This window comes from Eurytemora carolleeae, unplaced genomic scaffold (assembly GCF_000591075.1).
Source record: "Eurytemora carolleeae unplaced genomic scaffold, Eaff_2.0 scaffold190, whole genome shotgun sequence".
Taxonomy (NCBI): Eukaryota; Metazoa; Arthropoda; class Copepoda; order Calanoida; family Temoridae; genus Eurytemora; species Eurytemora carolleeae.
The window spans coordinates 222231-246818 of record NW_019396577.1 but is presented as its reverse complement, the minus strand read 5'-3'; the positions used below and the strand labels follow the sequence as shown (position 1 = coordinate 246818).

The 24588-nt window shown below is 33.9% G+C and overlaps 3 protein-coding genes across 5 annotated transcripts; all 3 read right to left on the bottom strand.

Moving 5' to 3' along the window:
* Positions 1-1309: 1309 nt before the first annotated feature.
* LOC111705814 (transcriptional repressor CTCF) lies at positions 1310-5936 on the bottom strand. 2 transcript variants are annotated; one of them, XR_002766081.1, is made up of 7 exons: positions 5179-5936; positions 4739-4850; positions 4279-4398; positions 3930-4101; positions 3705-3773; positions 2139-3143; positions 1310-1734 (listed from the first exon to the last, which is right to left on the bottom strand). XR_002766081.1 is itself a non-coding variant. In XM_023478493.1 (6 exons), the coding sequence occupies exons 1-6, from the start codon at positions 5833-5835 to the stop codon at positions 2312-2314; spliced, it is 1962 nt and encodes a 653-aa protein (XP_023334261.1). In that variant the 5' UTR covers positions 5836-5936; the 3' UTR covers positions 1310-2311. The 2 variants fall into 2 exon arrangements, 1 of the variants encoding a protein (XP_023334261.1); XM_023478493.1 differs by having other exon boundaries at positions 1310-3143.
* A 91-nt stretch (positions 5937-6027) lies between these two features.
* On the bottom strand, positions 6028-13144 carry LOC111705811 (adenosine 3'-phospho 5'-phosphosulfate transporter 1). The gene is made up of 10 exons (XM_023478490.1): positions 13030-13144; positions 12062-12144; positions 11487-11559; positions 10804-10950; positions 10319-10449; positions 9551-9662; positions 8747-8992; positions 8054-8087; positions 7734-7828; positions 6028-7194 (listed from the first exon to the last, which is right to left on the bottom strand). The coding sequence occupies exons 1-10, from the start codon at positions 13123-13125 to the stop codon at positions 6922-6924; spliced, it is 1290 nt and encodes a 429-aa protein (XP_023334258.1). The 5' UTR covers positions 13126-13144; the 3' UTR covers positions 6028-6921.
* Positions 13144-24577, bottom strand: LOC111705810 (TOM1-like protein 2). Of its 2 annotated transcripts, XR_002766080.1 has the most exons (17): positions 24465-24577; positions 24110-24179; positions 22300-22351; positions 21502-21582; positions 21288-21318; positions 20604-20663; positions 20007-20115; positions 19550-19605; positions 18359-18424; positions 18072-18131; positions 17162-17229; positions 16325-16385; positions 15304-15363; positions 14867-14961; positions 14518-14671; positions 13773-14124; positions 13144-13473 (listed from the first exon to the last, which is right to left on the bottom strand). XR_002766080.1 is itself a non-coding variant. In XM_023478489.1 (16 exons), the coding sequence occupies exons 1-16, from the start codon at positions 24552-24554 to the stop codon at positions 13888-13890; spliced, it is 1350 nt and encodes a 449-aa protein (XP_023334257.1). In that variant the 5' UTR covers positions 24555-24577; the 3' UTR covers positions 13144-13887. The 2 variants fall into 2 exon arrangements, 1 of the variants encoding a protein (XP_023334257.1); XM_023478489.1 differs by having other exon boundaries at positions 13144-14124.
* Between the last annotated feature and the right edge of the window lie 11 nt (positions 24578-24588).

The following is a 24588-nucleotide window of genomic DNA, read 5'->3' as shown; positions in this document are numbered from 1 at the left end:
CGTCTTGATTTTTGATATAATTTGCTGCGTTTATTTGTCAACCTAATTTTAGAAGTAAATTTCTAGAGATAATAATCACAAAATTCCCCTAGTCCAGCTATTTCCAAAATGTGGTCTGCATTTTTTGTGCTTTCAATATTGCCCGTGATATGAACAATTTCGTTTAGATTTCGACAATTTTGCTTTTATTTAACAAAATTGAAATCTGAACCAAACTCGTAATATTGAAAGCACAAAAAAAGCAGACCACTTTTTGGAAATGCCAGGGCTAGGAGAATTATGTGATAATTGTTTCAAGAATCATACATGTTAAAGTAGATAGAAGACCAAATGTCACAAATAAATTCAAATATCAAAGACGACTTTCAAGTCGTCTTGCTGTTGTCATGTTTCGTGGGACACCCTGTATCAGAATCCTTACCAAAAAAAAAACAGGAGTAATCCTATCTTAACTTCGCAACTACAGCACATACTTGAACTCTAATACGTCAAGATTAGATGAACAAATTCAAAAAGAATGCCCAGATTACAAAGAAAGTCCACATGATACCCAAACCCTCTTTAGAACTGTACAGAAAACTGACAATTTTAACTATCTTTAGCCTTTGGACGCAACCAAGAGAAGCTGCTCTTCATCTTGGTTTAGAAGTGGGAGAAATAACAGAAGAAGAAGTGACCTCACCTAATTTCTGGGCTTCAACAACGACTGTTAAACTCAAGCTCGGACTTAAAAATCAAGAACTGGTAAAACTATTTAGTACTTCACAGCATCAAATACTGAAAAGATTGCTTAAATATCGACCTCCGTTTTATAGGATCACTGTATATTGCACAATGAACAGGCCATGCCTTAACATATTACAGATGTTAATGGAACTTAGTTAATAAATACAAAATTTCATAAGTTAAAAAAAATAAACTTTCATCATGGTTAATATTTACTAAACATCAGTTTATAAATACATAGATTTCATTACAGGGTACAAGAGTACAGAGCATTCATGTAAACTGTACAGTGTATACTGTACATGCATGGATATTTACAATTATATATATTTATGTTTGTATAAAACTAAGAGTAAATTTTGTAACAATTAATCAAATTAAAGTTAAAACAAATACATAGGAACAGTAAAATATTCTTGGTAAGCAATAGCAGATCTTATTTTAAATAGAAAGCCTTATTACAATATCTCAACAAGGCAGCATACAACCAATATATTTTAACGACTGTCATTTCATGTTTTAAATGTTTAATGTCCGAATTTAATGAATTTAAGCCCCAAAAACCGGTCTCAATTGAGCGCCGGCTTAAATCTTAAAAAATTGAATAGAATTTTAAGTGGAACCAACCATATTTGAGCCGCGACTCAAATTCTTTAAATCGGTCTCAGGTTTAAAAACCATATTCAATATCGGGCAGTTTTACAAAAAAATAGGCTGTGAAAAAAATCTGTTTTCATTTTTTACATCATCGAGTATTTTACAGTTGTCAGAGATTCTTGGAATTTACATTAACATGTATCATTAATATTATCATAAAGATCAGATTTAGACTCAAACACCATTACATCTATTTTATCTATTTCTTTGTCTAAACATCTGTTTTTACAATCAAATAACTATATTTATATATATACAGATTAGCATTTTTAGCAAATGTTAGAAATTTTGTGTTATGATTCTCGGGGTCAAGAATTTACTTCTTCTTCGATGTCCCGTGTTGGGTTTACCCTGCAGGTAATTAATTACATAAATATAAATTTTATCCAACTCAATGTACTAAAAGTACAGAATCTATGAGTTTAGTTTCCAAATCTACGAATTTAGTTTCAAAATTTATGTATTGAGATTCCACATATTTAAGATTTGGATTCCAGATCTAAGAATTAAGTTTCCAATCTTTGAATTTTGATATCGTATTTGTGAATTTAGTTTCAAGATGTTCTTTTAACGTATTATCAGATACTTTCATTTTTGGAGTAGGACAACGATAATAATAATAATAGACCGTCAACCATCGTTAATAAAAGCAGGAAACTAATCTCCAGATTATTAAGTTAAATTGTTGATATTCATTGCTGATTTTGCACTTTACTTGCATACTTAAGTAAAAGTCTATTAATGCTATTAAATACTGCAAAGGTTTAATATCATTGTAAAATATTTAAAAGTTTTCGTTAAATTAACTATAAAATCATTCAGATCAATTACAAAAAGAAATCTATGGACAAGTTATTATACAATTTTAGTTAAATCAACTTAGCGTTACAAAACTGATTTCAAATAAATGTTCTTATTTACAACCAAATCAATTTTCCTGAATAAGTTCTGCAATGGAAGCAATGGACATTTGTTCTTCAGGTTTACCGCCATGTTTTCTTTTTATGTGCTCATTCAAATTACACTTGTATGACCCAACATATTCACATTGGGGACATGAGTAAATTTTTGTCGACTTGATGCCTTCGTGCTGGCTTTTTATGTGCGAGCTGAGGTTGCTCTTGTATGAGCTGACATATTGGCACTTGTCACATGGAAATATTTTGTCAGATTTAATGCCTTCATGTCTAGCTTTTACGTGAGCTTTCAAGTTACTTTTGTATGTTGCTACGTAGTTACAAATCTCACAAGGGAAGAGTTTAGTAGATTTGATTCCCTCATGTTGAGTTTTTACATGAGAATTTAAATTGCATTTGTAGGTTCCAACATAGTCACAGTGAGGACAAGGAAACTGTTTGTTTGGTTTTATACCCTCGTGTTTGGTTCGTATGTGTGCGTTCAGGTTACCCAAGTGTGTTCCAACATAATCACACTGATTGCACGGGTATATCTTCTCCTCTCGAGATTCATTCAAATGTACACTTTTCCTGTGAGCTATCAGACTTGTCTTTTGTAGAGTTACAAACTCACAATGTGCACATTTAAATTGTTTTCCTTCATGTGCAGTTTGTTTGTGCTCTTTTATACAGAATGAATATGGTGCTGTAAACTCACATTGATCACATGAGAAGAGCGTGTTGGGTATGAAACCTTCATGCATCTTCATCATGTGTCGCTTTAGATTTCGTTTTCCAAACGTGACAAAAGTGCATAGATTACAGGGATGCTTGATTTTCACATGCTGGGTAAGCCGATGCTCTCTGTTTCAAACCAATTTTAAAATCAACTCGTTAAATATGCAATTGCAAGGGTATTTAAGATATTTAAAAGAAAGTTTATTAAATATTTAAGGGTATGGACTAAATTTTAAGAAAAAATGATTAATTCGGTTTCAATTTATGGTGAACATGAAATTACGGATATAAGATGCGGAAAGGTCTTGTAAATAAGGGTTGAAGGGACATTTCATTTATAGGATCGAACTTCATAAATGGTGAAAAAAGTTTACATTACAGAGACGGAGAGGAAGTTTTTTAGTCATTTATAGAAAACAGTCAAATATATCATAAAAACCATAAGAAATATGAAAAAGTAATGAGCATGGAAAATTAATGGCACAACAAAAAAGTTTAGCAGGCTTGTGAAAAAGTGAAAATTACGTTAATTAAAATACATTTAAAAAATGTTTTATCATTGAAATATACTGTCCATGAGATGTCAGATCTTTGAAGAGCGAAACATTAAGAAATAGTTCTATAAAGTCCCATTTAAAAAATGTATTTAATCCTGCCATACTGATGGCTGTAATAATAATTGTTTGCCTGAGAACGGTAACACTGGAAGCTAGGAAACTGCATTCTTCACACATATGCTTGATCTTCTCATGCACACTAGGGAATAATACATTCAACCAATTTTAGCCTCAAGTGAGGGTGGGTGGTGATTAACTGAAAAGTCAAATTCCGTTTTGCAACGTTTTTATGTGGATATGGGATTTTAAAACCAAAATTCAAAGCCAGATTATATTTCTTAAATGAATGTTTTACCTAAGTCTGTGTTTCTTCAACGCTGAAACTTCTGATGTTGCAAACTCGCATTGTTCACACGGATATTTAGGATTATGCTCAGCTCTCCTGTGCAGATATAGATTTCGTTTCTCAGGAAACATTTGGTCACATTCTCCACACTTGAAGGAAACCTTGCTCCCAACTCTAATCCCTAAAATTAGAAATACTAAATTTGATTATATGAAAGAAAAGTTGGATCAAGAAGATAAAGAACGTAGGTTAGTTTCCAGGAGAATTGAACAGAAAATAATAATAAATGAACCACTTGCATATTTTTGAGGGTTCGAGACTAAACAAAGATTATCAGGATCATAATAATAAATCTAACCTCTCTTGATAGGTTCTCCAGGTAGGTTTGATTCCTGCTTGAGTTCAGTTTCATCCTTGCAAGATGAATCTTCTTTTCCATCCTTCTCATCAGTTGGTTGATTGGATTCATCATTGTGATCTAATTTATACTGGCTTAATTTATCATTGTGATCTAGTTTATACTGGATTAATATATCATTGTGATCTAGTTTATACTGGTTTAATACATCATTGTGGTCTAGTTTATACTGGTTTAATACATCATTGTGGTCTAATTTATACTGGAGGTTTAATACATCATTGTGGTCTAATTTATACTGGATTAATATATCATTGTGATCTAGTTTATACTGGTTTAATACATCATTGTGGTCTAGTTTACACTGGCTTAATTCGTCATTTTGATCTAGTTTTTACTGAATTAATTCATCATCATTATCTATGAATTAAATAAATGATTGATTTCTGATATATATTACCTGGATCAGTTTCTGGTTTAATATAATTAAACTCAGGTTCTATACACATCATCTCCCCTAACCCCTCCTCACTAGACATATCACTATCCTCATCAACAAATTCATCTTCGTACTAAACCCAGGACAAATAGTAGAGTTGGTTTACCAGAGATCGAATCTAATATATTTTAAATCCGTGCATAATGTTCTCAGTTCTCCCAGCTTTAATTCAAAATTTAATGTTCAGTCGATATGACTAAACTCTATCTTTCATAAGTTTAAGCCTCAGGACGGAGATCAAACAGATTATTACCCAAGAATTCAATATTTTCAAAAGATTATCTGAATGGTGAATGTTAGTTAATTATTTTTTTTTGTGGGGGGGTGGGATTTATAATAACTCTCAAGATAAAGTTTATTTTTATTTTTATTAAATATATCTACTATTCTACTATTTATCCCTGTTGTGGCTGCGGCTGTGTTGGAAGTTGCTGTGTAGGTTGTGATGGCTGAGTAGCCTGCTGCAGTTGTGGTTGAGATGCCTGCTGTGGCTGTTGCTGTGGTTCACGTGACTGCTGATGATGTTGATGAATCTGTGCCTGCTGTTGAAGCTGTTGCTGCAGGCTTCGACCAGGTTCAAGTTGAGCCTCGAAACTATCCCGATTATCCCGATTACACCGATTAGCCTCAGCTAGCTCACGGGCATCGTAGTCCAGCAGCTGGTTCTCCGCCTTACAATATACCGGTGGAAGTATTTGTGGTTGTGGCGGAGGGTAAAGAGTTGTTGGTATTCGGTTCACAAGATTAGGATCTCTATACACACTATCATTAAACATAGCAGCATGGGAGGAAGGGATCAACATTCGGGAGAGATCGCCCAGTCCCCGGGATTGATCAATGATCCTCGGATCAAGATTTCTCGGGTCGGTGAAGCCTCGTGTATGATCTATAATTCCACGGTATGGATCCAGACCACGGGAGTGCTCCATCAAACCTCTATATTGATCACTGAGCAGTCTTGAGTGATCAATCACTTGATTATGATCTCCAAGGTGTCTTGAATGCTCGGAGAGGCCCCTAGAATGGTCCCCCATCCCCTGAGGGTAGTTGAGGGACATTTTCTCTGAAACACAAAATTTGCAGGTTACATTTTTAAAAAGAAACAAACACCCAAGCTTGCTTTAATAAAACAATGTGACTGATAAACAGGTTACAAATATTTTATCACATTTCTTAAGTTCAAAATACAATATTTCAATAACTAAAATAAAAACTAAAATAACTAAAATAAAAACTAAAATTGTAGAATGGACATTGTACAGTTTTTATTATTCTCTAAACAAATTATTCAAAAACATTTACCAAGCTTACCAAGCTAAGTAAGGCTTACATAACTTTACCAGGGGAGGGATCACAATTCCAAAAAAATGCCGAACAAATTTATTTAATCATTTTAGGCCATAATTTGCATTTCCTGGTAAAAAAGGTTAGCTTTACCTTAAAATTTGTGTCTATATTTTTTCCAAAAACAAAATTGTAAATAGAAGATTCATAAGTTTAGCTATTAGATAAACATTGAATTAACATTAACAAAATATTTTAACACAACACAGTACAAAAATATAAATATTATAAAGCTAGGTAAATGAAAAATATCAGTTCAAATTATCAAGTCAATAAATTGGTTGCTAGAATTTTCTACTTATTCTTGGAAGTTCTTATTGTTATAGAGAACATGGTTGATTGACAACAATATGTGCAATGAACATGAAGCGTACTCGATTAGGCGTCTATTTTCTATATTCTTTATATTGAGGGGTGGATTTTTCAATTTACCCCTTAGAGAATAGGGGGTCAGTGGCATGTAATCCTTAAGTTCTTTAAATGGTTAGGGGCAGATAAACCACTAGAATTTGGTTCCAAAATCGACTCACCATAATCTTTATGTATCATAGAATTAAAATGAATTGCAAAAGCAAGAATGTGAACAAATAATGACGGCCAATGGGAGGATAATACTGTGAAGGGACAAAAAGTTTTATTGTAAAACTAATTTAAAACCATAGTGTAAGTTTAAGAAACCCGATATCATGCTACCATATTTACAGTTTTTTTTACATCTAGTTTCGAGCAAGATGTCAAAACAGTTTTTCTTATTAAGTCAAAAAAACTAAGTTTAATGTAAATTTTGATTTCCTTTCATTTTAGGTTTTTACCATTCCCAACTTTTTCTTCTGTTTCATCTGATAACCGCCGTAGATCTTCAAAAACAAGGCAAAGAAGACGATCACAACTCCGCTCATCGACGCGGCAGTTATAGCGTGTTGGTAAACAATGCATGAGAGGAGTACAGCAAGAACCTGGCGTACTGTCATGATGATTGTGAAGACGACAGGTCCAAATGTACTGATTGTGTAATAGATGAACAGCTGACCGCAGGCAGAGCACAGCGATAATATTATACAATCACTTACAAACTGGAAAACAAAAATCTTATTATCGTCAGTATATTTAAAGGTCTGGAAAAAATTAAAAATACACTAAACTTGTTTCATGATCAACAATACAATAAACATTTTTGAAAAGAATGTTAAAAAATCTATAAACTAAAAACTTTATCATCTCAGGTAAGAAAGTTTTGAACTTAACTAGATCTTTTGTTATCGCCGTAATTAAGCTTTTTCGGAGAAATAAGAGAGGTTGTAGGGAAAATAATACTTTTTCTAAGAAAAGTAAAAAATTTAATGACTTATTTAGAGTTCTGCAGGGGTGTATATTAATTGTGAGACTCATATTTTTTCCCCCTCCTCCATTTTCAGAATCATATTTTCCCCAAATCCACCGCTTAAAAAACAGGTACATTTTACAGGGGGCAAACAGAAAAATATGCACTTCAGACCTGAGCAGGGCATAAAGAGCAATAAAGTAGGTTTACCTGGGGGAGCTGTGACATAAAGATCAATAAAGTAGGTTTACCTGGGGAACTGCGACATAAAGAGCAATAAAGTAGGTTTACCTGGGGGAACTGGGACATGAAGAGCAATGAGGTAAGGAAGACCCCCTGTTGAAGAAGAGATATGCTGGTCAGAAGACACGAGAATAAATTTATTCCTGAGATACAAGTTCATTAATTCTGCAAACATAAAAAAACTGCCCCCCCCCCCACAGAAAACAGTGATAAAACTTGCAAGTTTTCTTCCGCTTTAGCTAAGTTTTGAAAACCACCCCAGGTCCCCCACCCATCCATCAACAAGCTTCTAATGCTCCTCAGGAATGAGAGAAAAGGAGATATTCAAGTTCAAAGCAAAGTTTACAAAAGTAAATTAAATCACTTTCCTGCCATCATCTGAACGTGGGACATCTTGTATTCCTAAATAAAAAATATCTTTTTATTATTTGAATTTTTTCCAATCAAAATGTTAATAAAATTATAACAATGATATACTGACTTCAAACTCCGTATAACCGTAATTGAATAACTCAACAGAAAGAATAATATGCATAAAAATAAAGATAATAATAACCTTAAAAATAATGACAATGACGAAAATAAGGACAATGACGACGTCAACGTCAACGTCAACGTCAACGTCAACGTCAACGTCAACGTCAACGTCAACGTCAACGTCANTTACCTTAAATACTAATTTGACAATTGAAGCGAACCTTCCAGTCCCACGATCCAAGTATCCAGATTCTCGGACATATCTAAAATTTTAAGTTGTCGGGGTCAGTGTCAGGAACGCCAACGACAATGATAACAAAAAAAAACAATATTGATAGTAATAATAATAATAATAACCATAACTATAATAAAAAGAACATACGAGATTTTTGTGGCAGGTGTAAGACTTTACTTTGTGACAGACTTAATGAACTAAGATACTTAATGTGGCGTAATTGGGCGTAGAAATGGGTGTACAAAATTCAACCAGACTTATCCTAGATGAACCCTTAATGTAGCATAACTTGACAGGTTTTATTTGGACACTGGTCATTTAAATTTGTTAATTAGAAACTGAGAAATACCTTAAAGAGTGAATCCTGCCAGTTTGAAGTAAATGAATCGAAGGACATATATCCAACAAGGATAATTATCCCACTAACAGTAGTCACACTATCAGAGTGTGCTCCAGACTCCTTACCCAGCATGAAGGCAATCATACCGAGGGAGATAAGGACGGCCACCAGGTACTCGTAGAACTCATACTTCTTGTTTGACACGATTTTACCCATCAACATCACGGGGATAACTTTGCTTGCCTTAGCCAGAACCTAGACACATGGATAGGTTTTATATTAGGTTTCAGCATACATGGTGTCCCAGTATTAAAGACATTGAAATAATCTTCGATTTTAAAAATTAAGAACAACTGTTTGTATGAAAATGTGGAAGCAAGATGCGTAAGCTTTCTAAAATGTGGTCTGCCATCTTTGTATCATAAAAAATTAACAGATATTTTAGATTTGGGCTATATTTAATACGATGAAATTGAGTGTGGGACATCTTAATCAATTTTGAAACTAAAACACAGGAAAACTGGAAATCCCAAAATTCAAGAATATTGCTAACATTGTTTTGAGTATGTTTCTAGTATATTCAGATTTGTGATAGTAAGATTCGTGGATCAGAGACGATTATACGTAGTCATCTATCATGTTTATTTTTAATACTAGGTGATTTTAATGCTTAAAACTGTTAAAAATAAAAGAAGTAGGGTTTAGAAAAATTCTAAAATTTAGCCGACTCTGTTTCTTTCATAAAGTGAGTCGTCTTCAGTTACCTTTAAACAGAGGTTTACTAAAAAATCCATGAAGATCCCTTTAACCAACCTGTGTTGGGAAGCTGACGTACTTCAATGCTTCGTACTGGCACCAGCTGGACATTATATTAGAGAAACTACAGAAGGAATACTTGTAAAGGGGAGATTTATGCCTCGGCTGACTGGGAACACGGGCAAACCATTATTAATCAAACTTGACCTTCCATTTATAGAGGGGCATGTCCGTTTCACAATGGTACCATTAAAATCTTGATCTGTTCAATAGTGTTGAAAACAACGTGGTTTTTCTAGCGGAAAAGGTGTTCAATTTTGAAAATTTCTCAAATGTTTCTAAAGCAAGAAATGCGGGAGTCAGTTTTACAGAGCAACCAATAATGAAAACAATCAGTTCTCAAAACAAAATAAAGAAAATCTAATTCATACTTGACCAGACAAGGCGTTAAAGGGTACCATTGTGAATCGGACATGCCACACTATCAGGTCATTCAAAATTCCATATACAATCCCTTTCAGAATATGTTCAGGTTCACCTTTATAAAATTACAGACAATAACCGAATATTCGGAAACAACAGCTAAGCAGATTTCTATTTCCAAATTTTTTCTGTATCATTATGTTGTAAATTGTGTATTTTGATATTGTGTGTATTTCTGAAAAGAAGGAAAACCTCTTTTTAGCAAAATCGTTAAAATTAAATTTTAGCGTATGCTTGATAATAACTCAAATATTGATCTATGAGGGTTAAATTCCGAAATTGTCTGGTCGGAAACTTAAATTAAGTATGACTTTTATGATAAAAGATTGGTTGGACCCATTCCTGCGGAGCATAATGACAACCAGGGCCACAGCGAAGGCAAGGATTCTGTTGACGAAGACGAGGAACTGAGCGTCGGTGAATTTTTGCGTACTTCCTGCTGAGTCCTGGTACTCACGTGTCATTATCTTCTCCTGAGAAGATAAAAAAAAACAATATTATTTCTTTAATGAGAATTTTTCTTGGAAGTGCATACTATGATTGTATGGCGAGACAGTATTGTGTAATGATCATACCGGGTAACCGGATAAAGAAACCAAGGTATAGCAGCTAAAGTTCGTTAGCTACTTGGATTTGGGGTAAAAAGCAACTACCCCCCCCCCTCACCCAAATAAAAAAAACTACGATTAAACTAAATTTTTATTTGTAACAAATACAATGAAACACTGACTAGAAGAATACCCCAGGTGAGCAACTACCCCCCTCCCAAATAAAAAAACTACGATGAAACTAAATTTTTGTTTGTACAAACACAATGAAACACTGACCTGAAGTATACCCCAGGTAAGGTAGGATACTTGAAGCCCTCCAGCACAGAAGGTGAGCTGAAGGGTATCCTGGAGAAGGGTTCGTTCCTTCTTCTCATCTCGCTCAGTCTTAGCTAGTATCTCCTCTTCTACACTATCCTCACGACCCTAGTCAAACATTTTTCTCAAGAAACTAAATATTAAAGGGCCTGTTAAGTTAAAATGAAATGGGGTATAGGGTAAAGCCAAGTCTCGAGAAATTGATATCTATGTGTCCGAGTTATACGAAAAATCATATGTGATGTGGTATTTGAATCAAAGTTTAAACAGATCGTATTAAGCAAATACGGAACAAATCGGAAGATTGTGATAACCCAAAGGTGCCTAGAAATTTTAGACACGCTCCTTAAATAATTTGAATGCTTTAACTTTTCATATTTAGGTTTTCTTTTAATCTGCACGATGTACTTCTGACGACGATTTTTTGCCCGCTATGTGTCTCAGCTCAATATTTCATGGATTTTACTTGTCAGAGACACCTAGCGGCCAAAAAAAACATTATAAGCATTGACAAAGAATATATTCTCTAAAAAATCCATAAAACAAAATGTAGATTTAGGTTTTACGCACATCGCCCCCCCCCCCATGTCTTCAACTATTTTCTTTCAATATTTGGTTTATAAAACAAATAAAGTTTATTTTACCTTAAATACTAATTTGACAATTGAAGCGAACCTTCCAGTCCCACGATCCAAGTATCCAGATTCTCGGACATATCTAAAATTTTAAGTTGTCGGGGTCAGGGTCAGGATCATGGTCAGGGTCAGGGTCAGGTCAAATAGGGATTGGGTCAGTTAGTGTCGAGTCAGGACAAGTAGTAATTAGTTTATTTCAGGTCGGGCCTGATAATGTTATGATTGAGTTAGCTAGGTCAGGTCACTCGATCCTGTTACAGCCGAAGGCAAAACTTTTAATTAAAATTTTTAAACTTCTCCGGTGTCGTGCATCAGTTCTTCCCCTGCAATATCGGCAGAGCCTAGAAATCTTTGGTTTAGACGGATAATCGACTCATAATTTTCACCCTCGGGTATGGTCGGGTCATGTCAGGAAGAGTTGATCTGTTCGAGTTATGCGAGGTCTGATTCAGGTATGGTTGGTTCTTTTATAATGGGATCCGGTCAGGTATAGTGGGATCAGTTCAGGTTGGACATGCGAGAGACATCAAGTAGGTTGGGTGTAATCGAGTCGAGCCAGGGTCAGGTTAGGTCTGATAACCTACCTAAGTCCTAGGTATCCCGGGAGTAGAACAGTCGAGTATCCCAGCAAGTTTAGGAACAGTGTAACAAACCACATACTTTCGTCCTGAGATATAAGAGTTCTTAAAACATACGCGGCCTGTGCGCTTTACAGTGTACAGTGTACAGTACACTGTACATACTATACCGTACAAGGTTTTACAGTTTCTATTAACGACCATTCATCCCAAGGGCCTCCAATCTCCACGCGATCGAGAAAAGTAACAAAATAAATACAAAATAAAATAATCAAACATTAAAAATAATGTAACACGGACTAAAATGTCGGTAAATAATAACATTTTTGGTTTTAAGGAAAACTTTAAAAATAGTAAAATAATTTTCCCATAAATCAGCCAGCTATGTAAATGTTAATCCAAGTATATATATTACTGTAGAAGATACTGAAGCATGATTAATGTTTTTACCTTGCACCTGTAAAAATAAGGCATATATTGCACCTGGCCAAACTATTGAACTGCAGTGATATGGAGGGGGGGGGGGGGGGGGGGGGGGTAATTATACAAACCTGGACCGAGAGTTAAGAAAACTTGACTTCATCAAATGTTTCTGATAACTTAAAACTTTTAAGATAATAAGTGGTCTTCATATGGCGGGGAAAAGATTGTAAGCAAGTAAACTAAAATTTAAAAACTTCTACATGCAAGAAATACAGTTCAGTTTAAACAACTGTATGATAAGAATCATTGAGAATGGAGTGGCTGCTGATTTGAGAAAAACTGAAGCTACATCTGATCTATAGCAGACCACACATGAAGAAATCAAGATATTCTCAACATTCCTATTTGGAAGATGGAGAATTACTTCACAAGTATCAAGTAAGTATCAAGAAGTTTAAAAGCTTTTTGCATCAATCTAATTTTAGAGTTTATACTGGTTCATCAATGAAAAAGACCCCCCTCCCCCTAACCTTCTTCTGATTGAAACTAACCTTTTCGATGAGGTTCTGCGCCACATATGTTGTGATGTATATGGCGGTGCCCCATCCGAAGAGAATGGAGCACAACCTGATCTCTTCTGGCGTCATCTTAGTTTTTCATTATCATCTGCAACATTCATGCATTGTATACATCAGATGAATTATTAATTAATTAATTAGGACAAGGATTAATTACATCAGGAAATAAAATTAAGAAATAGAAGAACATTTTTGGCAATTATTTTTTGCTTTCCGATTTGAATTTAGATAAGATGCGTGTAAAGTGCATACACTATACTAAATATTAACAATATCACAATGACTAGATTAAAAGTTAACATGTAGAAATTTCATCAACATTTTTGTAAATTGAACAAATATGATAGTTCAAGTGTGAAACATAAAATATTTAGAACTTCAGTAGCGTGAGTACTGTGATGACTGATGACTGCATAGCTACCAAAAATATAATCTGACAAACTTATTTTTGCATTTTTGAGTTTTACTGAAGTTAAGCAAACTTAAAACAGCTAATGATTGTTAATGATATGTATTAGGTTGTAAGATTGCTTAAGATTAAATATTAATAATGTCAAAATAATCAGAGAAATAAGCAAATAAAAATTTAATTGACCGACCTCTGAAATTTGAGTGAAAATAGTGTAAATTTTGTTTATATTATAAAACTGAGGTTGTGTTAACAGCATTAATCAATAATCATCTTGTAGGAGTTAGTAAAATATTTTAGTAGTGACCTGGACGTGCCATCAGCCCACGTCTTAACACCTCGTTTTGAATTACAAACTCTTCTTTTCCTCCCTCTTTTGTTAACTTCACTAAAACAGAACCTCTCCAACCCGTTCAGATTAATTAGAGTTGATCTACTGCCTCTGCTCTTTTTACAAGAAATTTTTCAAACTCCTCAGTTGTTGAATCCTCCTGACCTCCAGGTTTACCTGCCCTGGGAGAACCTACAGGTACGCCAGGTACTCCAGTAGCAATTCCTGAGACTCCAGGTAGAACTCCTTCTGCCTCAAACTCCTTCCTCATCTCCTCAAGTTCCTCCAGTTCATTCAGGTCCTCCGTTTTCATCCATTTCTCTATTTCCTGAACATAAATGGCGTTGGAACATTTCATGAAAGAAATATCAAAACTTGACATTTTAAAATAAGAAATGCGATTAAATCTAAAAAACAAAAAACGATCTAAGAGACCTAGAGTCTAGACCGCCTACGGGGTTAAATAACAAAAAGACAATTCATAAAAATACCTGTGTAAGAAATATCAAGAAAGTTCATTTTGGAAAAGGATTTTTTAAAATTTCTTTATTTTTTAATTGTTAGGTTATAACAGGTGCATGTTTTTTATATTCAAAAATATTGTTCTAAATGCTGCAATGTTTTTAATCAGTATTTATCAAGAAATAGGTTTTTAACATATAATATAAAACGAAAGTTTAACTCAAAAAGTGTGACTGATAATAAAGCATGCAATATATACTTGAAAATCATCAGGTCGGCTGACCAGCGCAGCAGCATCTCCACTCACAGGTCGAGGTATTTCACCTCCTGTTGGTGGTATAAGCTCTGGTTTAGTAGGTTCAGGTTCTATTATCTTCGTGTTGGAAGGTTGACTTCTTTTAAATCTTTCAACCCTAGACAATATGTTAAATGTTTAATTGTTTATATCTAGAATTATTGAGTCTTGAGAATTTTGAAAAAGTTTTTGATAAACATTTTTGGATTTAATATGACAGTTAGTTCCTCCCGCCCCAACATAAAATCAAATCAAATCTGATTTTAATAGTTTTTCAAGAAAAGAAAATGAGAAAGCTCTTTTCTATCCTAACCTGATGAAGGCATTGTTGAAGTTGTCGTTTATATCCAACAACCTCTGCACTATCTCCCTCTCCTCCAGGATCTGGAGAAGCTGCAGAACCCGAGCCTGGCGTATCCAAAAATACAAATCATTATTAACATTCTCCCTACACTCTACAGTCAAAGTATCATGTCCTTCACGCTAAGGTTACGTGGAGCTTAACGGGTCTAGGGATAATAAATTAAGAACATTTTAGTTATTTTTTGGTCGAGTTTTTTTCTTTTATTATTTTTATTATATTTATTTTTTATCGTTTGCTTTTTTTTAATTTGGCCTTTCTTTTTTCTTTTTATGTAATTTTTTTTTTGGCTCTTTTTGTCCCAACAATAGAAACTAGAACAGATTATATCTAGATTTAGAAGTGCTTAACGTTGGCGCAGTTTTTATATCACACGGTATGTTTGGTACCTGCATCTCTTTACAGTTGATCTCTAGCTCAAGAAGCATGGATAAATCCTCAGGATCCTCCTTAACAATATTTTTAACTACTGTAAAAATATTAACAAATGATATAATAATAAAAAAATACCATAAAAGGAGAACAGATGACTGAGCTTGTTAAGCAAGAAGAATAATAACATAATTGTAGAAAATACTGTTTCACTTTAAAAGATAAATATTGTACGGGGAAAAAATTACATATTTAAAAAAAATAAATACTGCCCCTCAGAAATTATTTTTTTCTTTATCTCCAATCTATAATTTCCGTTGGCAATAAAAAGTAAAATTCAAGAATATTTGTTAGAATTGGAGGAACAAAGTATTGGATGGTTGAATGAAAGATGAATGAAAGGAAAGGATTAATAAATAAAAAAAGGTTTAAAGGACGTTGATTGAAGGATGATTGATTGAAGGATGAATGTAAGGGATAGATGAATAAATAAAAAGGATGAAAGGATGGTTGATTGAAGGATGAATGCAAGGGATAAATGAATAAATAAGAAGAATGATAAAAGGATGGTTTATTGAAGGATTAATGTTAGGAATGGATGATTAGATAAAAAGAAGGATGATAAAAGGATGGTTTATTGAAGGATTAATGTTAGGAATGGATGAATAGATAAAAAGAAGGATGACAGGATGATTAAATAAAGGATGAATGCAAGGGATAAATGAATAAATCAAAAGGATGAAAGGATGGTTGATTGAATGATGAATGTAAGGAATAAATTAATAATTATAAGGATGAAAGGATGGTTGATTGAAGGATTAATGTTAGGAATGGATGAATAAATAAAAAGAAGGATGACAGGATGATTAAATAAAGGATGAATGCAAATGTAAATGAATAAATAAAGAAAGGATGGTTGATTAAAGGATGAATGCAAGGGATAAATGAATAAATAAAAATGATGAAAGGAGGGTTAAATGAAGGATGAATGTAAGGAATGGATGAATAAAATAAGTATGAAAGTCTGATTGAACACACCTGTCCAGGAATAAGCTCTGTTAATAGTTCACTGAGTATACTAATACTATCCTCGCTTCTCCTGCCAAAATCAACCAAAATAAATCAGAATTCTATTCATGGATGATAACAATCTATTTTGAAGCCAGTTTGTTTGGTAAAAACTAAGAATTCTTTTTTTAAATTTGATAATTGACCAATTGATAATTCAGAATTACTGTGATAACTCTAGACCCTATCCTCATGTGCAGTGTACAGTGTGCAGTGTGCAGTGTTCAGTGTTCAGTGTACAGTGTACAGTGTACAGTGTACAGTGTACAGTGTTCAGTGTACAGTGTACAGTGTACAGTGTACAGTGTACAGTGTACAGTATACAGCGTACAGCGTACAGCGTACAGCGTACAGCGTACAGCGTACAGCGTACAGCGTACAGCGTACAGCGTACAGCGTACAGTGTACAGCGTACAGTAAACAGTTAATCCAGGTTAGGTTTGGTTAAGATAGATAGATAGGAAATTACCCCAAATCGAATTAATTTAGTCATACTCTGCAGGGGGATGGCTTAAGGCATCTTGCAGCATGTATGATAGAAATGATTAGAGTGGTTCATTTGACAATAAGCGATGATTATATAAATTGCAATTTAAAGGCTATTTTGAAAGATTACAACCAACCATTTATTAAGAAAAAATTTCTATATGGCTGATTTGCTTTTGTCTCCAAAACGCGGGGAGGGAAGCCGAGGGTATATTAGATTTATCCTCTTATAGGAAGGGGCGGTATTAAAAACTTCATTTTTGTTGATTTGCTATTATCTTTATCAAATGTGAATGTAAACAAATAGGTTGGTTTTGTTCCCTAAGGTCTTCATTTAGTTTTATCATCTGTCTCTGGGTTAGATTTCCAGACAGGATGCGTCTAGCAGCCTGCAGAAAATAAATGTTAGGTATTATTTTTTGATCTAAAATCCTCATTGTAATTAGGTTTATGAAATAATCGAACCATTATCTCATCAATAATGTGGAAGATATCGTTGTTTCTCTAGATTTAGAAGTTTTAATTTCTGATTATTCCAATACGTTTTTCTGCAGTAGAAATGTGCAAGTCACTTTGTAGAGAAAACCCGAATATAAAAAAAACCAATTTTCAATATTATTACCATTCATATATAATTCATAATTGATCAAGGTTTAAGGGTACCATTGTGAATCGGACATTGCTGTCTTGGAGTGGAGGTTCACCTGAAATTGTGCTTACAGTCCCTTTAATACTTTTCTTTCAATATTTGGTTTATAAAACAAATAAAGTTTATTTTACCTTAAATACTAATTTGACAATTGAAGCGAACCTTCCAGTCCCACGATCCAAGTATCCAGATTCTCGGACATATCTAAAATTTTAAGTTGTCGGGGTCAGTGCCTCCCAGGAAGCCCGGGCCGGATATAGGTCTTGGCAGATGTACTTAAACCCAACTCGTCGGAATTTCAAATAACCCTTCAAAGAGTTGTAAGTCCAATTCAAGCAATATTCTTAAAATCTTTATCTAAGCAGCAATGAGAACGATATCGAAGCATTCCTTATCTTGAAAAGAAATAGGTTTTTGGTCACTTTTACAGAAACTACAATTGATCAGATTGATAAATACAGATATCTACATCATTTTCCTAAGGCATGTCACTTTTTCAATGGAAGGTCTTATATACTAAACAAAAGGGAGAATCTTATTAATAAAAACAAGCCCTTTAAAAAAAGAGATTATAATATTGACCTGCATTCGCCGGGATTGGTCCGCAGATTTAGCTCGAGAAGCTGGTCGAGACCCAACACTCTAAATAGAGGAGCATTAAATATTTAGAGAAAAGGCGGAGAAAATATATAAGAAATAAACAAAAGTGAGAATACCCAACCAGTGCATACAAATCTAATAATCTCTACTAGTGAAATACAAAATTTAATTTAGTTTTCAGTTGACTTTTCCTTTTTTGAAGTATTTTTTTTCTGAAGGGGGGGGATTGTTAAAAGATAACCCCTCGTTAAGTATATAAGATGTCCTACCTGCCTGGCTGGGGATACTGTAACACTACTACTACTTGAACTACTTACAGGAGATGAAAACTCCATCTACACAAAATAATAATAATTTAATACAAGTGTTTCAAAAACAAATTTCAGGCTGATTACTCTGGTAACAGTTTTTCTATGGTAACATGAAGATCGAAATATTTATAGACAACACGATATTATCTTGAAAAACACAACCAACATATAGACGACCACTTTTCTTGCTTAAAATCAAATCAAATCATATTTTACAGAAACTGCTTTAGGCATCCTTCCTTAAAGGAGGGGGCTTAAAGGGACTGTAAAGGTAAAATGAAAGGGGGTATAGGCTGAAAGCTAATCACTTTAGCTCTCGATCGCGACCCATGAAAGTTATATCTAATGTTCCTATCTCGAGAAATTGATATACAACTTGGTCAAATTTATACGAAAATTAATATATATACAATTTTGTATAAAAGTAATGGGTTTAGATAGATAAAATTCAGCAAGTAAGCAACCAATCTGAAAACAATGATATCCCAGAGAAAGCTAATTGTAACTTACGTTTACTGCAATTCTAATTTTATATTTGTTATTTCTATTTTTAATAGATTTAATTCATAATATAATTTTTAAGTCCGTATTACTTGACCAGAAATTCCACCAATGGCAGTGCAGTAAAGTGGTCACGTGATACAGGCGGAGACACGTGACCAGTATACTGCTCTGCCATTGGTGATAGTTTTGGTCACGTGATTTAAGTTTCAGATTTTCAAAATTTTACATATATGAATTTTCGTACAATTTTATCACAGATTTATATCAATTTCTCGAGACAGGAACATTAGATAAAACTTTCATGGGTCGCGATCAAGAGCTAAAGTGATTAACTTTCGGCCTATACCCCCTTTCATTTTTCCTTTACAGTCCCTTTAAGAAATATGAAAATCATGTTTCTATTGGTTCAATCTAATGTTTTTTTCCCCAGAAAAATAATTGTTTGAAGAAAAATAATTAAAAGATGTAAAAAGCTTTTAACTTCTAGTTTCGCCATAACATCGCAAAGTTTGGAAAACCAATATTTTCCTCGCTGAGAAATTAAAAAAGGAACTAATTGATAATCAATGACCCTACAGTGAAGGAGTGAGTGAGCATTTAACAATCGCATAGTTTGATAAAGAAAGAAATGATTTCCCAACTAACCTGATTTTTCTGAACTAGAAGTATATCATCATCTGAAGGAGGAGGAAATTCAACACCTAGGATATAACCAAATTTTTAAAACCAAAACCAAAGGTAATTCGTTACATAAAATTTAAAATATGTGTTTTTTTAGCCCCGTCTTAATCTTTGTCAACATGTCTTTTAAGAATCTTTCTGTATAATATTTTTGAACTTTGTTTCATTAACTCTCAGATCTTCTATTTGTTAAGCATCAAAAGGTACATTAAACTTTTATAGCTGAGTTTTATTGTGAGTATCAGTTAGTGAGAATGCCAGAAACCATATTTAAAGAAATGCTGTAAATAAGAAAATTCGAATTTTCAATACCTAATTATTAGAATTTTCAAGAACTATTTATTCGAATTTTCAATAACTATTTATTCGAATTTTCAATAACTATTACTCTATGACAAGTAATCATTTAGTATTTACCAACCTTTCTTCTTGAGCTCCAGGTATAGTTCAGCTACACCCTGCAGTTCAGGGTCTACGGAGAATGCGTGAGCCCAGGACTGAACCAAGGACAGTATCTTGTCCTGGACCAACTAAACATAGTTTTTAATAACTAATACTAGGGGAACCGAGCTAATGGAACCGAACTTAGAGGTTATCACTTATCGGACCTAATTTTCAACATATCGAGTAATTTAAACCGCCGAATCCTTTAAATCGTCCTGATTCTGACTCCCCATTATTTCTCCGTCCTGCTTTACTAACATGGTTTAGTGTAGCTTAATCTATTGTATTATCTAGTCCAGTATGAAACCATCTTGTCAGAAAGCAGGTAGATACGTTTCCCTCTGCTCTGATGAGCAGGATAAAAGTTTCCAAAAAATCATAATAAATAATAATGTATATAAATGTCTAAAAAATGTTGCAGGTTTACGAGGATCAAGGTCTAGAACTGGCAAAACTTATATTCTCTTTTTCTTCTAAAACATGGGTACAAATCTTAATAATTTCGTGTTTATTTCAGATGCAAAAAATTACCCATTTTCATAAATATTTATAAGCTGAATGTGCCATTGTCTACCTGAGATTCACCGTCAGCACAGAGAGGGATAATCTTGTTAACCAACTCATTAGAAAATTCCTGAAAATCAGACTATTTCAATTCCAACAAAAAAAAATCAGACTAGCTCAGCAAATAATAGGAAATTAATTTCATAAAATAAAAATAAATATCAAAAACGGTTTTCAACATTCTATTAATTATATTTCATACACAAGAGTATGATATTGACAAGCTATAATGATGATGAATTTTTCACATATTTATCTACGAAAATTTTTGTAACATCGTGTCGGAACGGTAAAAATAGTAACAACTGTCAAAAACTTAACGTTCCGACAAAGGACAGATTTCCACTAACTAATTTTTAATAATAATTAGTTTAAACAAGTGTTTTATGAATGCATCACCTGTTAGCAGCTACTTCAAAATTAATTATTATTTATTCCAGGGGTAAACTTGAAATATTTAAAGATGCCGATCCCGCCCTCTTCCTTCATTCAATGAGAACTATGACATTTTTTTCTGATTTGTTTCCACTACCCTCTACCTACTCGAACCAACAAATAAAAACCCCTTACAAAAGGTAAATTCATTATCATCATTCAGCAACCAAATTCCCGATCATTTAAACAGCTTATCAAAACAATGTCTTTTTTTGACCCCCCCCCCCCCCTACAAAAAAAAATAGTATGGTAGTCTTACCCTGCTGCAGATAAGAAGATGAAACCGTTTCCTAAAATAAAACAAGCATGATACAAATCAAATCCACTATCATCAAATCAAATAAAATTGTAAAAATATAAAATCTGAAATAAGCAAAGGGTTTTAAGAACTATTGGCATAAAAAAAAGATTGTAAATAATTGAGATCTATGATTGATAGAGGTAAAGGTGATAAAGTAAGGATATTTTCTTACCCGCAGTTTTTTGCCAGAGTTTCCGTCAGAACTAAAGAATAGAATACACTTCCTTCATCCTTACCAGCTGTATTTTGTATTCTAGAAGATCTATTGTTTATATGTAGATAAACATCAATCAATCAATAAATCAATAAACACTTTCCTTTTTAGTATGAATGTAAATGGATGGGTAAAGAATGAAGATGTATGAACTATGTAAGGATGAATGTAAATATATGGATGGGTGAAGATGTATGTTCTATGTCAGGATGAATGTAAATGAATGGATGGGTGAAGATGTATGAACTATGTAAGGATGAATGTAAATTTATGGATGGGTGAAAATGTATGTTCTATGTCAGGATGAATGTAAATGAATGGATGGGTGAAGATGTATGAACTATGTAAGGGTGAATGTAAATGAATGGATGGGTTAAGATGTATGTTCTATGTAAGGATGAATGTAAATGAATGGATGGGTGAAGAATGAAGATGTATGAACTATGTAAGGATGAATAAGTGAATAGCTAAATAGAAGATATAAGGTTGAAAGGATGGATGGTAGCGTGAAATATATTAGAATGAATGGATTTGGAATTATTGTTGCGTTTAATTTCTGTAGAATTATCAGACATGTGTAGTGCAGAATGGAACGCTCAAAAAGCTCAAAATTGATTTTAAGTCCTAAAATAAAAGTTTATGTGCGCAATAAATAATTTATTTTGTCCAATAATAACCCAAAAATGTTTTGCGTAAACGCTGCGGGGAAAAATTAGTTTATTAATGTTTTTTTTTAATGATATTTTCAGAACTAACCTGCGTCGTATTGCCCGTACAGCCTCCCTCGGACCATCGTCTGTATTATTTACTAAAAATATAAACGTTGTAAGAGGGTTCAACTGTAAGATCTGAGGATCTTTATAAACTAATGTGTGTTCAGGGTGTTCAGCGACAAGACGTTACTCAGTGTGTTCAACCAGGAATTCTCTACAAACAATCGATCAATCACACGGAACTCTACATGGACAATTTTTTACTAATCAATCACGTGTTCAATTCAATAATTAATTGAGATTTTTAATATACAACTATTTAAAGGCCAATTTTTATAATGAATAACCTGATTTTATTTTATAATGCAGAACCTGAGTTTTATGGTTAAAATGTTTTATGATTTAACATATATGTATAATATTTAGCCAAAACCTATATACTGTCTCGCCAAAGCCTAATTAAAATCTAGCCTAAGCCTCAAAAAACTGTAAATAATGAGTTTTATCTTTCAGAACACAATGGGTTAGTTGCCCCCTTTTAACCTGAAATTGTGTCTCTTTCTCCAGGTCTATAAATCATCCGTAATAAATACCAAGGCTAATAAACGTTGAATGCTCTTTACACAACGTTGCAAAATTTTATTCCTACGGATGGTTTATAAAACATATGTAGATAATTGTGATTGTTGTGATTCCTCTAATTAGTTCCGGGCTCGTATCCGTGCTTTAAACCAGGTGAAAAATTTGCAAATGTCTAAAATGAGCTTAAATAATATCCTGACTTCTCACAAATCTCTCAACATAATTCTCATGCTAGGCTGGCACGAGTCCCGTTGATATACAACCTCGACTTGCTCCGCTGACTCGCGGAGAAGTTCTTAACTCCTGAGATGGTTCCTTCTCTTCTACTCTGAGATGGTTCAGTTCTCTTCTACTCCCACCTACTAATCTTGACATCCTGAGTCTAAGGAAGTCTATATAAAGGTGAGGATCAAAGCTCACAACCTTTGAGCTCTGGAACTCGGTCTAATTAGTTCTATTTAGACCTCCGTTGTCAAGACTCCGACATCACCGGAAGCTGAGTCATCCTTGTTCTCTGGATCCTCAGCTTGTGCTCCAGAATATCCTGCTGGTGCTCTAGAGACCCATATACCTCTACGTACCAGGCCTGCACAACTTTGGCTTAGTTGTATCCTTTTCTCCGGTTTCTCCGACGAGAAGAACTTTTGCTCCCCTCCGATACCTCCACGGAAGGGCTCTCATTCTGTATCCCTGGTCTAGCTCCTCCTCTAGATCAAATACAGGTAATAAATCTAAAAATCACGATGCTTGTGATGAATGTGAGAAAGTCACCACTTAAAAAAGGATATTTGAAGTGACACATGAAAACTTCGATCGGACTAAATAAGCTCATTTTTAGTTATCCTGTTCGCGACTGCGGAGCAATTTAATGAACTATAGGCTACAAACCTCTGGACAAATCAACATTGTAAGTTTATTTTCTTATTATATAAATAATTTAATAGTTAACCTGGAGAAAGTTTTATTTTAAAAGGCTAAAATTTTATTATTGTCATGCATATAATTAACCCTGGACTGATTTATTGTGTTTTCAGTTCACGGTTGAGTCCTGTATAAACTGCCTACCTGAAATATATACATAAGATTTAATCAGTGCAAATAGAGGTGAGCGGAAGAGAAAGAGTTCATGCTCGCTCTTATGTTTGTAGTTATTACCTGGTCTCCTATAGGTAAAAATGAGCACATCAACCTATTGTTAATAAACCAATTTTATTTGTCACAAAATGGCCGAGGAAAAGGTGATAGTTAGAAGTTATTATTTGATTGCATACCTTGATCTACAATACTAAGGTTCAAGTTCCAATCAATAGAATTCAGATTCTCGGAGGTTGCAGCTAGAACCTGGACAGGAGAAATATTATCAAAATAATAAATCTATTTCAATACAAGATACGTAATTAAGTATTAATGTGTTTGTCTGTCAAATCATAACTCATGAACCCCTCAACGGCAATTTTTTATTGAGGAACTCCTTAAACCCACGGACATGTATTTAGCTTGGTTTTGATTTGGTCGACTTCCAGGCAAAGCTGGGTTCCCAAGCTAGTACTAGATTAAGTCCGGGTGTTTCCCGTGGTACTTTAAATTATCATCTTTGAGCAAGGCAATGTCATGTGTCATGTGTACCTGACGTCCTATCGGTGTGGCCAATGGGTCTCCCCCAAGTCCTAGAAGCCCCCCAGCACTGTCAAGCAGGGTGTTCAGGCTAAACGCCATCCCTCATTAAATTGCTTCCCTACTCAAGTTTATA